The sequence below is a fragment of the Ascaphus truei genome, chromosome 5, assembly GCF_040206685.1.
Source record: "Ascaphus truei isolate aAscTru1 chromosome 5, aAscTru1.hap1, whole genome shotgun sequence".
Lineage (NCBI taxonomy): Eukaryota > Metazoa > Chordata > Amphibia > Anura > Ascaphidae > Ascaphus > Ascaphus truei.
The window spans coordinates 67,088,095-67,102,721 of record NC_134487.1 but is presented as its reverse complement, the minus strand read 5'-3'; the positions used below and the strand labels follow the sequence as shown (position 1 = coordinate 67,102,721).

At 40.0% G+C, this 14,627-nt stretch overlaps 2 protein-coding genes across 6 annotated transcripts in view; one reads left to right on the top strand and one right to left on the bottom strand.

The window, feature by feature from the left end:
- ST7 (suppression of tumorigenicity 7) overlaps nucleotides 1-14,570 on the top strand; it is a 189,938-nt gene extending 175,368 nt beyond the window's left edge. For 4 of the 5 annotated variants that reach the window (XM_075599969.1, XM_075599973.1, XM_075599972.1 and 1 more), the window contains 3 exons: nucleotides 8,008-8,100; nucleotides 9,208-9,347; nucleotides 9,784-14,570. In XM_075599969.1, the coding sequence (XP_075456084.1) occupies nucleotides 8,008-8,100; nucleotides 9,208-9,347; nucleotides 9,784-9,879 (329 nt within the window). In that variant the 3' untranslated portion in view covers nucleotides 9,880-14,570. The remainder of the gene's footprint in view (nucleotides 1-8,007; nucleotides 8,101-9,207; nucleotides 9,348-9,783) is intronic. The other variant, XM_075599970.1, reaches the window with a different exon arrangement.
- WNT2 (Wnt family member 2) overlaps nucleotides 11,059-14,627 on the bottom strand; it is a 72,098-nt gene continuing 68,529 nt past the window's right edge. Inside the window, 1 exon segment of the mRNA XM_075599976.1 lies at nucleotides 11,059-14,141. Within this exon segment, the coding sequence (XP_075456091.1) occupies nucleotides 13,912-14,141 (230 nt within the window). The 3' untranslated portion in view covers nucleotides 11,059-13,911.

The following is a 14,627-nucleotide window of genomic DNA, read 5'->3' as shown; positions in this document are numbered from 1 at the left end:
TAGCAGTGTTATGCACTCCATCCGTGGACACTCCCAACCGAATATCAACTGGCAATCTAGCTTCGCTACCGAACATCATGAAGTAAGGAGAAAACCGAGTGGACTCGGTGTCGAGTACAGTTGTAGTCATGGACAAAATATTCTACATGCTTGCTCCAACTCTTTTTTTTTTTCTTCAGATACCTTTGAAGTACCCAGCATGTCAAACAGAGTTCTATTAAATCTTTCAAGCAGAGCATCCTTTTCAGGGAGGTACGGGGTAGTACAGGTTTTCTCAATCCTAAGTAGTTTCAATAGTTCCTTAATGAGCCTGCTCTTAAAGTCTTGACCCGGATCAGAATGCAGCTTGTTGGGTAGCACATAGTGATCTCTGATGGGAAAGGCCTGTGCGTACCTGGTGTAATGATCAATAATTACCAGGACATTTCCGATTCCTCTGGAGTCAGGCTCTATACATAGGAAGTCTTCAAAGAATAGGGAAGCAGGGGACAGCACCATAAGAGAGAACACAAAAAAGGCACCATAGAATAGTAACGTCTCAGACTGAATGTTGAAGTGTCTGATAAATCTGAATTTTGTACTCACATTCAGGCAAATATTTCAAGCAAATCGCAAGACGTGGCAAACAGGTAGATGAACGCTCAGGTGAGTGTAGTAAGTAGGAAATTCATTATTCACAGCATTAAAACAATGGGTAAGTCGGGAGCTCCTGCTCCTCTATTCTTTTAAGTCATCGCGCAAGAAGAGACATTTGAAACGGTCTCATATTTAAGGGTTAAGTGGAGGATTTTTTTATCATAGCCAGTCTGGTATTATTTATTTTTTCACTTTCTATTACTAGTGCTGAAGGTGAACAATCTCTTACATATTATTGTTATCTTGTCACTACTTTTCTGTCACAATTAATAGTCATCATATATGTAACACACATTGTTTATCTTTGCTCACTGCGTAAGCGATTGGTCACTATAGATTGTTTATTGTGTACTTTAATATTTTTTTTGAATTGGGCCATTTAGCCGATTATCCTTGCCACACCTGACTAAATTCGGTTAGATCGCCACCGAATGTCTCTTCCACTCCATGATGCCCCATCAAGCAAGGATTTCAAGACCATATACTGCAATCTTTTTTTGAAAGAATGATTTGTTTTCCATCAGTATGATTATAGTATGAAACAACTCAAGGAGCAGGCCATCTTCTAGCTGAAATTTGTTCCACTGTCTCATGAGGAGGGCAACCACCTCTGCGGGTGCTTGCTTTACTAACTCTGAATTCCTCTCCCTCATGGCCTGTCATACAGGTTCTACCATGGAGTCTCGTACCTGAGCAACGATCTCTTCACACCCTTTTATGGACCATTTATTCAATGACAATACAGTAGGGCTGCAATAGGGCGTTGGGATGGCAACCCAAGGAATCTGCAACTATCCTACTTTTCCAGTCTTAATAACAGCAGTAGAACACACGGCACGAATCCCAGGACCTGGTATCTCTTCCCACTCTCCGTTATCCAGAGCCAAACTTGGCCTTCTGGACAGAGAATCTGCTCCAGTGTTCTTCGGACTGGGTTTGTATTTCATGGTGAAACTGTAGTTGGACAAAGTTGCCAACCACCTATGGCCTGTGGCATCCAGCTTTGCAGTTGTAAAAATATACGTAATTGTATTATTTGTCCTCAAAGGATACTCCATTGAGGTAATCATGGAGTTTGTCGACAAAGGCCAATTTCAGAGCCAGAAACTCCAACTTATGTACCGGATAGTTTTTCTTACTAGGGAACAAACCTGCGGCTGACATAAGCGATGGGTCTGAGTCCCGTGGAGTGCTTTCAAGTACTGCTCCCAGCCCATCGAAACTGGCATCCACATGTAGAACGTATGATTTATCTTGATTAGCATAGGCCAGCACAGGGGCTTCTGAACGACTCTTCTTCAACCACAGGAAGGCATCTTCACAGGCCGGGGTCCATTTATTTCCAAAGGGAGTCTTCAGATTCAGTACGTTCTTGCTATCATTATCTGGGCAAGTCTTCAGCAATTCATGCTTCCATCAGGTGCACCATAGCAATGTTGAGTTAGGGTATCGCAATCTGTGCTTTGGCAAAGCCATGGATGGCATAATCCTGGCTTCTGAGGCCCCACAGTGTAATCTTTTCCGCTGACTTCAAGGACAAACGCTTCAGATGAGTGTCATAGAATAACCGGTAGATTATAGCCACCAGTGATCTGAAATCCAGTAATGCTGATGCGTAGATCCCATCAATTAACACTCGTACCAGAGACTTGGGACCAACTCTTTTTGCATCCCACCTCGCTTCGCCTTGTCCTTTCGATCCGCCTGATTTCTGTGCTTCATGCGGCGTGACTTTTGACAGTCAGTCTTAGCAGCATACGTAAGGGTGGCTTGGTTAGAGTTCACCTTCTGTGGGCATTCTCTGACTGAGTGGCACTCCTCTCTGCATCCATAGCATTGGATCCTGCTTCTATCTTTAGGACTGAATCGAGATGCTGACTCCCTAGGCGTCCTTGGGATAGCCGTGGGAGAGTTCTTTGGAATAGCTCCAGATTAAACATCCATCTCGGGTAACCTATTAAGAAGTACTACTATATCCATTACCAGTTTAGGATCCACTGCCCCTTTTCCTTTAACTGGAGTTGAAGCAGTTTTAGGGGAAAAGTAAAACCGTAAGTTATCTTCCTCTTCTTTCACCTCATTCATTATGTCCTTGAAACTGGGAGGATTCTTCTTTGTGAGGGAATACCGAAGCATAATGACTATGGGATGGTAGGGAAACACTCCTCTCAAGAGTTGTTTTGTTCGATAGTCATCTACTGCAGAAATTGGAATGAGCTTCTTTGTTATTAGTGTCCATAGTACGATGTGAAAGCGCCGAATGAAGGCAGACAAGTCCTCATCATTCTTCTGTTTGAGAGCATGGAACTGGCCGAGTTCAACCGCATCTTCCACGATCCCATAGGCATCATTCAGGGCATCCACTAGTGCCCAAGCAGTAGCGTCTGGATTCAGTTCTCTATACATTCTCACTATCTATTGCCGGCTGTCACAGACACACTACGCTGCCTCTTGACTACCTCTGAAAATGACCATTCATCCAGTATCTTGGAGGGTGTGATCTTTCCACTGTCTGAAATTCTCTTCACCCACCGGAGTAGGTATACCCCAGATAACTCTGACTCAGGCCCTCATTCTCTCCCGTCTTGATTACTGTAACCTCCTGCTGTCCGGCCTTCCTGCCTCTCACCTGTCTCCCCTACAATCTATCCTAAACGCTGCTGCCAGAATCACTCTACTCTTTCCTAGATCTGTCTCAGCATCTCCCCTCATGAAATCCCTCTCCTGGCTTCCGATCAAATCCCGCATCTCACACTCCATTCTTCTCCTCACTTTTAAAGCTTTACACTCTTCTGCCCCTCCTTACATCTCAGCCCTAATTTCTCGTTATGCACCATCCAGACTCTTGCGTTCTTCTCAAGGATGTCTTCTTTCTACCCCCTTTGTATCTAAAGCCCTCTCCCGCCTTAAACCTTTTTCATTGACTGCCCCTCACCTCTGGAATGCCCTTCCCCTCAGTACCCGACTAGAACCCTCTCTATCCACCTTTAAGACCCACCTTAAGACACACTTGCTTAAAGAAGCATATGAATAGGACTGTGGCTATTCTGAACACATGGCACATAAAGCTTGGCCCCCTGCAGATGCACTTACCAGAACTCCCTCCTACTGTCTCTGTACGTTCTCCCTACCTACCAATTAGACTGTAAGCTCCTCGGAGCAGGGACTCCTCTTCCTTAATGTCTAAAGCACTTATTCCCATGATCTGTTATTTATATTATCTGTTATTTATTGGATTACCACATGTATTACTGCTGTGAAGCGCTATGTACATTAATGGCGCTATATAAATAAAGACATACAATACAATACGATAAGGCCTTTAGCATTTGGTAGCTATGGACATGTGCTCAAACCGCTGCTGCAACACATCTGCCTGCACAGGCTCTTTAGATGGGCTGGCATTTCCAGAAGCAGAACTAGACCCAGGCGCTAATCACCCACTGGCTGAGTTGAAGAGTTCAGAGTAGCTCTACCCCTTGAATCAATGATGTGCTGCTTTTTAAACCTTTTTGAAGCTTGTGAGCAGTGGCCTAACTCCCAGGAAAGACAGGCTAATTGTCGCCTGCAGCAGGGTCTCGGACAATAATCCCCTCCTCACTCCTCGCAGCTGGAACTGCAGCACAGGGTTCCTGCTTTGAACCTCAGAATGCAGTCAGTCTGTGTTACAGCAATAAACAAAACTACCACTGTAAAGATTTCCCTATCTCTAGGGCCACCCTCATATACACATTCTGACCGTTAATCAGGGGCCTAGTGGGGCTAGCCTATGCCTGAGAGATCTTAACGTGGCCTCCAGTCCATCCTACCTTCCCCTCCTAAACAGAAACTGACCTTTCACTTGCAACAAATCAGGAACCAGTCACAAGGGCTTTGCCCAAATCTAAGATGGCCGCTGCAGCTACTGCCCTTACTTCAAGACTCTGATTACGCACACACGCTTATTTTATAGACATCTGAAAGCTGACAAGAACAGTGGAGAACTGGATGTGGGAAAACATTTGCTGTTGTCCGTGGTTACACATGGCCTGGAAGAAAAGAATAGCGTTTTGCAGATGGCATAAAGAAAACTCTTCAGGAGCAGCAAACAAATTGATAAATGATTTAGGTAAACACGAGGAATGGTCAAGAGTGTGAAAACTACAATTCACGCACTCGTGCTATAAAGACCCAGGGGCAAAAAACATTAATGGTGTATAACACCATTAGGGTGATTTAGAAGTAGGCTGATTAAATTAGCAAAGTCATTGGTTTCATCTGTTCAAATATTTGCATCAGAAAATGGATGGTTGTAATGCCACTTTATAGGTCATTGCTAAGATCTCACTTAGGTCATAATCGATTGAGCTCTGCAGGGTATTGCATCCCGATTTGGCAGTAACTGCCATTGAACTGAATGAATCTCCGCCATAGAGTACTGTGTTTTTAGTTCTTAGGGCAATATCTCTGGATGGATATAAACATAATTAAGGTTGCACCATTTTAGTTTATTTTCTTTATACAAAGTTTTACATCAGAAAATATATCAATAAAGACCAGAGATGAAAGCACAGTTCCAGCATGGAAGAAGAGAGGAAGGATATAATAGAAACGTGTTAATACATCAAGGATATCGACATGGTGCTGCCAGTATACAGTATATAGTTCAGAAAATAATGTTGAAACGAGAGGTCTTGCACAGTATATCAGAAAAACGGGCAGATTAGGCGTGCTATGTTTAATTGTCCTTCCCTGGTTTTAATTTCGGAGTGTCTGATGTAAATTGTTACTCGAATGGTGATTACAATGTGAATATATCACTCTAGTGACCATAAGCATCCGCTGTTGTTAACATGTTTGATTGGAACAATTTGAACATTTGACTCTTGAAGGCCATATGTTCTTTTGTGTGAGATTGCTCCAGTAAAGAGCTCTGCATATTTGATTTCCAATGTGACAAGACCTTGTATATCTTCAGAATAATACCAGGGTTATCCTGGCTTACTTGGTTGTAAATTATGAAATCCTATACATGCTGTTTGTATTTTTTAAATATACTTCAGACATTAGTGATTTATGTACCAAAATAAATGCCATATGTTGGCTGCACCCTGCCATTCTATATTACACTATTTTGTCTTCATAGGCTCTTCTTTTACACTTTTAAGCCTAAAATAAATATGTCTGCTGACAGCTTTGATGGGCGTATTACTGCATAACTTGAGACATGTAACTGGTATTGTTTAAACCATAGCACAGTGGATTCCAATGTCTAAACATTCTATTAACTTCCCTGTGTTCCTCTGCATTCCTTTTAGTTTGGAGGTGACTGATGATACAAGGTTGCTGGAAAAAAAAATATATATATATATATATATTTTTTTTTATAAAATAATTTTTTTCCCCCCATTCCTTTGTTAGATAAATTGCAGCGCACATTTTGATTAAGTAAAAGTTGGAATCTGTGTACATGTTGGTTGGTCTTTTGGCGGCCTAGATCAGGAATTAATTAGGGGTGCAACAACTCGATTGCATAAATGTTGAGCATCAATATTAACTGGAGATTTAGCATTCATTTTGGACCTTTTTTTCATGTGTTCCACTGCACTTTGCTTTACTAATTGTTTTGTTCATGTGTTTGTAAGTGCAATTATCAGCAATCTATTTGAGTCACTTGTACAGTAGCTGTTCTTAACCAGGTTAAATGTAAGATGGTGATCGTAACAAAAGTGTTAGGAAAGTCAGCATTCACTGAACCAACATGAAGATATTGAGCTTCACATTAAAAACTGTTTTCATTAAAAATGTGAATTTTGTCAACTTCAATTGTGCACTATTCACAGGTGTTTAAAAACAAAATAAATAATACTGTACTCAGGATATCAAACAGTAATACAGACATTTTAATGTCTAATGTTTGTGTAGCATTGTAGCTTAATGTCTGAAAACCTGTTAAAAGTAAAGAAAAATGTGTGTGACATTTGTAATTCCCAAATCAGTTAAAAATAGGAAAAACTTGCTTACAACATCTGTATGTTTCACAAGACTTAGATTTCTTACAGCTTTACTTCTGACCACAATATTCCAAATTACATGATGAAAATGCTCCATCTGCGCTACCTGCTCACACCTGTCATCAACGATTAGCCATTGCGGCTGTAGATTTTAGAGAAACCCAACACATACTGTACTGCACATATTAATTAGTATGTATAGAATAAGAGAATTAATTCATTCACTGGCAAAAATAAATAAATATTGGGCGCATAGAAGCGTACCTTGCAAAATGCCCATTTGGTTTTAGTCCTACAACGGTTTTAGGCTTGAGAATAGATGTAACACCTGCTGAATCTCCTACATGTCAATGGTGAAGTCTCTCTCGTTTAGAAGCAGGAGTGTCTTCCCAAACCTTGAAACCTGTTGGATACGGAGCCTAAATGTGATCATTTGTGTTCGAGCCTAAAGATGATAAAATATATGCATGTGCATATAGAAATGGTCAAAAATGTACTATCGGGATCCTTACATTCTTCTTGCTAGGCGGTTGCTATTTTGGGTATGTTACGTGATATGTGCGCTAGAACGATGAGAAACTGCAGTGTAATAATAATCTTCCTCCACCCACGTCTCCCTCACTTGATGTTTATACTGTAGCACAGAGGGGCTGCAGAACCATAATACCGTACGATAAGTGAGGAACCTCTGTATGTAGAAACTTCTAATCCTTGTCTGTATCACAGATCATACCACCTATCCATGATAACCACTTGCGAAGAAACAAAAGAAATGTTAATCACATTGTTGTATTCTAAGAATAAATTCATTTTACAAAAAAGTCATTGTACTGTAATAACACATAAAAAGAGACGTATCCGTTAAAGTGCTTCCCGGGATAACATTGTTTTCCCTTCATAGTACCAGGACCTCTTCCAGCCAAATCACTTTAAAAAAGTCGGAAAATAGTCAAAGCTATAAAGTGATAGCTTCATACTAAAATGTTTCCTGTTTAAAGAAAATCTTTTGATATGGTAGTAATAATAATAATAATTTGATATACTAGAGGACAGCCCTCCTTTTAGTTTCTCCAGTCTTGGCGATTACCCTATAAAAACGAATACTTTACACTTACACCGTCCATTAAATTAATGCTTTGTTAACCCATTCAGCACCCTACTGTGTATTAGTCCTCTGTCCGCTGTCCTAGATTAATTACACTTGTATAATAATATATAATGTAATAACATAATCGTGACAGTATTTACTGTAACTGCTGAAACTGAAAAACGTTAAAGGCATGATTTATACAAGCCCAGACACTGTATTTCCATTGACCTTCAGATGTGCATAAATCCTATGTTGAATACTCAATGTGTTTTCCTTTATGCTTTTCAGCATTCAGAATGATCCCTTACCCATTGGAAAAAGGTCACCTTTTCTACCCTTACCCCATCTGTACAGAAACAGCAGACAGAGAACTACTGCCATGTAAGTGTCAGCATTAATTCTTAGAGCGCAGCATGACTGTTTTTAATTCATTGCAAAGGTTATCCTGTAATGTATAACCCTAACAGCACATTGAGCATAGCAGATGTACGGTATATAATACTATTTTTTTCCAAGACAGTTTGGTACACACAATTCTCCATATAAATGTCTTGTGTGTAGAATGCATAAAAGTTGATGAATTGACTGGATGTCAACCATCGAAAGCAATAACATTTGATTAAACATCTAGCTAGTAAAATACATTGTCTTTTCAAAATCTGTAATCCATTGTTCTCGATTTGAACGTTAACGTAAAATTAGTCTTAAATTTGTTTTTAAAATTAACAACAACAAAAAATCACCAGATTTTGATAAATAATTTAATGCAAATGTACTAAACTTTCCCGGGGAAAGGAATTAATGGGGAATAATGGCATAGTGCACATGCTGTCTTTGACGCAACTCTTATTTTCAGAGATACCATAAAGTTGGTACAGTACAAAAAATATCTACACAGGAATCCTTTTCCATTGACCATGTCTGATTTCATAGTCTGCATTTTCCCAGCCCCTTTGACAATAGTTGGTTATTTTTGTAGTAATTTCTCTCAGTGTGTTGTAAGATTAGCTCATTGTAGGGCAGGTCATTTTTTGCACCTGACAAATTCTAAGTACAAACTGAGAAAGGGAAGTACCCACAAAGCACACAGATGGTCTTGAACCAGTTGAGTCCCCGTGCCTAACCCAGTGGTATACAACTTTATATTGTTAATTATATTGTTTGCAGAACCCCAATCCTCTCTAATAGTGCGTCTGAGATCAGATGCATTGTAAGGAACCCCAACCCTCTCTAATAGTGCGTATGAGATCAGATACATTGTATAATCTTCTGTATTTGGTACGATTTTCAAATAATCTGAAAATTGCAGGGAAGCCTTTAGAGATGCCCGTGGGAACCAAGGTTTCTTAGGAACCCCTGTTGAAAAACACTGGCCTAACCATTAATCCATTCTGTATGGCGTATGTGCATGTCTTGTAAATTTGGTATGATGGATTTGAAAGGTATTTTGTTCTAGCAGTGTTCGTCTCTACCTGTTCTTTCTTGTAGCATTTCATGAAGTTTCAGTTTACCCAAAGAAGGAACTTCCTTTTTTCATCCTCTTCACTGCCGGCTTGTGCTCCTTCACAGCCATGCTGGCTCTCCTCACACACCAGTTTCCAGAGCTTATGGGAGTTTTTGCAAAAGCAGTAAGTATGTATTTAAGTCTTGACTAGAGTGATCCTTGTATATTTAGCCTGCAATATCTCCAAGATATTGACTTGCATAAAAGCAGATGGTAAAAGTTGGCTGATGTTTCTTTATGTGTTTTGTAGTATGTTTGTACGGTTTGATTCTCAGTCAGTGTCGCATCAATGTCAAAGAAGAAGTGGAAGGTCTTTCCAAAAAATATCCATTTATTACACAAGAATCAGGACAAACCATACTGTATAATACGGGAGCTTCCTCACAGGCATAATGCATTTTCTACTCTATCACGTCCTGTTTTTTTTAAAAGGCATAGACTTAGGTATAAGAATTCCCCAGCACATCAGTATAGAGTGCTAATGTTTGTATAAGATTACAAACCAAATGACTTGTTTTACCTGTTCTGGTTCTAATTCACCTGTCTTCTATTTTTCACAGTTCTTAAGCACCCTGTTTGCCCCTTTAAACTTTGTAATGGAGAAAGTGGAAAGCATCCTTCCTTCCAGTTTGTGGCACCAACTCACCCGGATTTGAGCCTCCTGCAGCACGACCAGATTGCCATGACATCTTATCTGCCAACTTTTTGTTGACTGCAACCAAGCATGATAAAAAGGGAAACCGTTACATGACCTACAAAATGAATGGACTGTCTGTTCTCATATACAAACCGTTTTTGTTGTAAAAGAGAAAATAATAATGTTCAGTTCGATTTATATTTTGCCTTCATAAAAAAAGTTACAAATAAACTTTTGTGTACGGCAGGATAAATGTGGCACTTCCTTGTTGCTTTAAGAATCATTTGATGCTTATGGTGTCATCTCAGGGGGCTTTTAATAATCACACCCATCCAAATTGGGCTCCGAACCGTGACATCATATTTGCCAAAGCTTTGTCATGATTAGCTACAAAAAGAGCTTTAATCTACATTTGTATCCCAAAGCATGTTCATGGAAATGGAAGACCTTCTTTTTCCTCCAGTGGATTATTGGCACGAAACAAATACAAAGGTTTGCATTTATAAAAAGTTTCTATTTTGTCTGCACAAGTAAAAATGATTGAACCGCCATTTCCCGTTGATACCTGTAGCTCTTACAATGCATAACCTCCTGCCGAAGTTCAAGGATTTACACACAAGTTGAATTTCTCCATAGCAGAGACATGTAACACCAATAAGATGTTGATAGCTTTGTCAAATTCACATTCGGGACCAAAATAATGATTGCTGCATATAATCTTTTCTAATCGAAATCCAATAATTGAACCTAATCTCATTGAAATTCTACACCCCAAATGTTTTTTTTACCAACTAGAGTGAATGTTATCCCCCCCTTTTGTTTTGCCACTTTCAAAGGTCTCTTTTTGATGCTTCCCCCCTCTCTCTCTTTAGTCCCACTCCAACTCACAGAAATAAAATGTGAGATTAAATGGCCCCTTGAGTTCGCAGCATTAAATTGTGTGATTACCATGTTAAATCTATGCCATCATATTGTCCCTGCTGAGTTTCTCTTCCGTTGCCTCCTTTCTTGAAAATGACCGCTGCCTGTGATCATCAAACAGGCGCAGACAAAGTGAAATGTGAGTTTGCCACCCGATTTCTCTCCAATCTTAACATTTTGAGTTATGTGGTGTTAAAAAAAAAATTGCCGTTTTAAATTTGCAGTCAATGGTTAAATTTTTTATTTTTATCAAATACAAATTTGTCAAACAGTGAAATATTTATTGACAGGGAAAATTACAACCAGTTAAACTCCGATACTAGGAACACAAGAAAAATAAACTATTACATATGGTACATTTCAGTTTAAAGTGCTATAATTGAGACTTCCTGAATGCAGATTCCTAAGAGAGGAGGGGTGAAGTGGATATGGTTTATAACATCACTTGGTTACAGATGGGCAAATGGAGATACCGGGAAAGTAACTTTCTTTAAAATCATACAGTTTGTGTTACACAAGTAAGATATGAGCCCACAACCTTATGTATCCAGCTCCAAATAAGGGTATGAAACTGTACTAAGCTTATCAGAAGAATGAAATGGACGGGCATATAGATTGTGAGCAGTGCCTCTGCATGCAAGCACCTGGAAAGGTGTGGAAAGCAAGGGTGGCAATTTACAATTGCCCAGCCGTTCAGCCCGCAGCCAAATTACACACACTTATGGCGTAAGGCTCTTTTTTCTATAGTGATGTACACATTAATACTCAGTGACAAGGTACTTTATTCTTTATGGTACATGGGATACTCTGAGTTCTGAAGGCAGCACCACTTATCTGAAAAATGATGGTGCCTGACGCTGATGCACAGAGATGATATATGCTTGCTGCAGAAAAGCAAGGGGAATAAAATCGTCTTATATACAATTCTATTGTACTTGGTAAAATACAATGTAACTTGCATCTGTAGCGTATCATCTTACCTTGAATCTTGTGTTCCTGTCCCATTGATCTCTAGTCCCTTCTAATGACCAACAGGAGAGATATTCCTCTAATTTCCTTGTGGCTGCTTTTCAAGTGTTAGATGGTGTTAGTACTGGGCAGAGGGGATCAGCAGCTACCATTTAATGCCGGGTTCAGTAATGTTTTAGGGCCATTGATCTTAGACAAAGTTTAGGTGGCTGGTACTACTATGAAATCATACTCTGCACTGCTTTATATTTCAACATGCTGATTTTCAGATTTGGAATCCAAAACTATAAACTGCAGCTTTAATTTCCCCGGATATTCACGCAGAATGAAACACTTAAGAAAACAAACAAAAAAACTGTTTGAGAAATGAATTAAAAATAAACAATGTGGGTTCACAAAACAGACCGTCTTTTAATAACTATCAGGAAACCGTTTCCATGTGATCTGTCTTGGTGGCTATTCCAATTGTTGCAGTAGGGAGCAGACATTTGTTCGTTTCCCATCTCACAAGCTACCAAATCGCCAATTACTATAAGGATGAAAGCAGGTGTGTTGTAGGTTAAAGAAGGTACCCATGAAGTTTCGAAAGCTCTAACTATGAAAACACCAGCACTCCACTGCATCAGGATGGTTTACTTGGTCACCATGACTCTGCCTTTGGTGCAGGATATCTCACATGGCGCTCTGCTTCTCAACTGCTCCTGAACAGTAACCATAAGACGAGAAGCAACCGCGCTACGGAGTTGGTGCTAAAATAGCAGAATTGACTGGTATTTACATATGTGGAGCGAATGTCAGGTTGACAAAGGAGGTTAATCCACCCCACGAAACAGTGTATTTTACACATTCTCTGCACATGCAGTGTGTAAATACCAGCGCGTTGTGCTATTTTGGCACCAACTCCGTTGTGGATTTATTTGTAAAAATATATTTAGAAAATGTTTTACCAGGAAGTAATATATTGAGAGTTGCCTCTCGTTTTCAAGTATGTCCTGGGCACAGAGTGTGAACAGAGGAAATACATTCAATTTACAGACAATTCACGGACAGAGATATGATTATGGGCATAAGTAACATTTACAGACAAGGTTACAATTGTGTTAGAAGAGGTTGGATGGGCCGGCAATTAGAAGAGGCCCTGTTTCGTGGATCTACAATTGTATAAGGGAGCCTAAGTTGAAACATTGGGTACAGGGGCTGAGCGGGCTGGTGAATTTCAGATTGCAATAGAGCAGCTTTAACATCACCAAATGGCAGCATCTGGCTTACACACTTTGGCTGCACCAAAGGCTGTCTGCCTCTGGGGGAACGCAGATCTAGACAAACCACAGCTGTATTCATTCTGAACCACTTTAGAGTCTCTTGTCCTTCTGGGTCATTAACATTCCAGTGGGTGGAGCTGACGAAACATCGATGTTAACCCTTAGCAGGCTGGTTCTGTGCAGAGGGTGAAGTTGCTTCTCTTATGGTTACTGTTCAAAAGCGTTGTACACTATAGTTTTATTTATGAACAACTGTAATGGTACCACAGCCTACAAACAAACGTGCTTTTCTCCAGGTCCAATACAGCTACTAAAACTTTGACCTAAAACCGTTTCATCCTGAATACCCCCATTTTAAACACTTTCATTTGTATAATGTGAGCCATCTTACACTGTAACAATAAATAACAGGAGAGAAGATCACAAAATGTAATACTATCTCAATGCTCCGAAACTGAACGCACCACTTATTTAATGCAGCTGGGGGAAGTGCTCGGGAAATTGCTGCGAATGGAGAGCTATGAATGACACATTCATTTGCATGTTCACATCCAGAATCGTAATATTTTCATTTGAAACAATACATGATGTCAGAGACACTGGAAAAGGCTTGGGGGTGCTTTGGCACATTTTTGCCTTTTCTGTACTTTGTAGGGTGGAGGAATTTTTTGTTGTTACAAATAAATGCTACAGGGAGCCACTTCTGGCACGGTCAAACATTTACTGTAAATAATGCTCTTGATATACCACAATTTGTTAATTTATACTTATACCACTCCATAAACACAACAATACCACAATAAGTAACTTCAAACATGTACAATATAAGTTATTATAATTTAATAGCATCTTCTCCTACATGAAAGCAAGTCCAGTATCCGTATTTGATCTGGTGTTTGTCATGTTTTCTCCCTCCAGGCAGCACCCTTGGGTGCTTTGCATGTGTGCACATCCACCGTTTCGAGGCAGTCCTTGCAGTGCACGGCGCAGCACCAGTGAAATTTGCACTCGCACTTTGCCATTTTGGTAATGCGGGCAGTGTCATATCCTCTCCCACAACACATGACCTCACAGCTGTCCATGCCGCGGGATGTTTGGTTGCAAATCCTGCCAGTTGTGCCCAGAGAACCTACATTATTAAACAAAACAAAAAACAGCTTTTACTACACTGTTATAGTCGCATACTGTTGTGGCAAAATCTGGGATTGTCTTCAGCAGGCAGAGCTTTCAGATGGGGGGGGGGGGGGTCAGGAAATCTTATTTATCATTAATGTTATTAAAATATTAATCCTTAGGTTTTATTTTTTTGCGGTTCGTAATGGAAATCAATGGAATGTGTTTTGATAAATTTGAACCAAATCTATCTCCAAGTGTTAATGTGGTTGTCTGATCTCTGAAGCCATAAAGAGATTAGTAATAAAGGGATCAGGAGAAACAGGTACAGAGGTGCTCAGCATGAAGCACTGCTCTTTGGTATAGCGTGCATTCATTTGTTACAGAAAGCATTGGAATAGCATCTAATGCAGGGGTGGCAGTGTTCATGCCTCAGGAGCCACCAACAGGTCAGGGTTTCAAAATATCCCTGCTTTAGCACTGGTGACTCAATCAGTGGCTG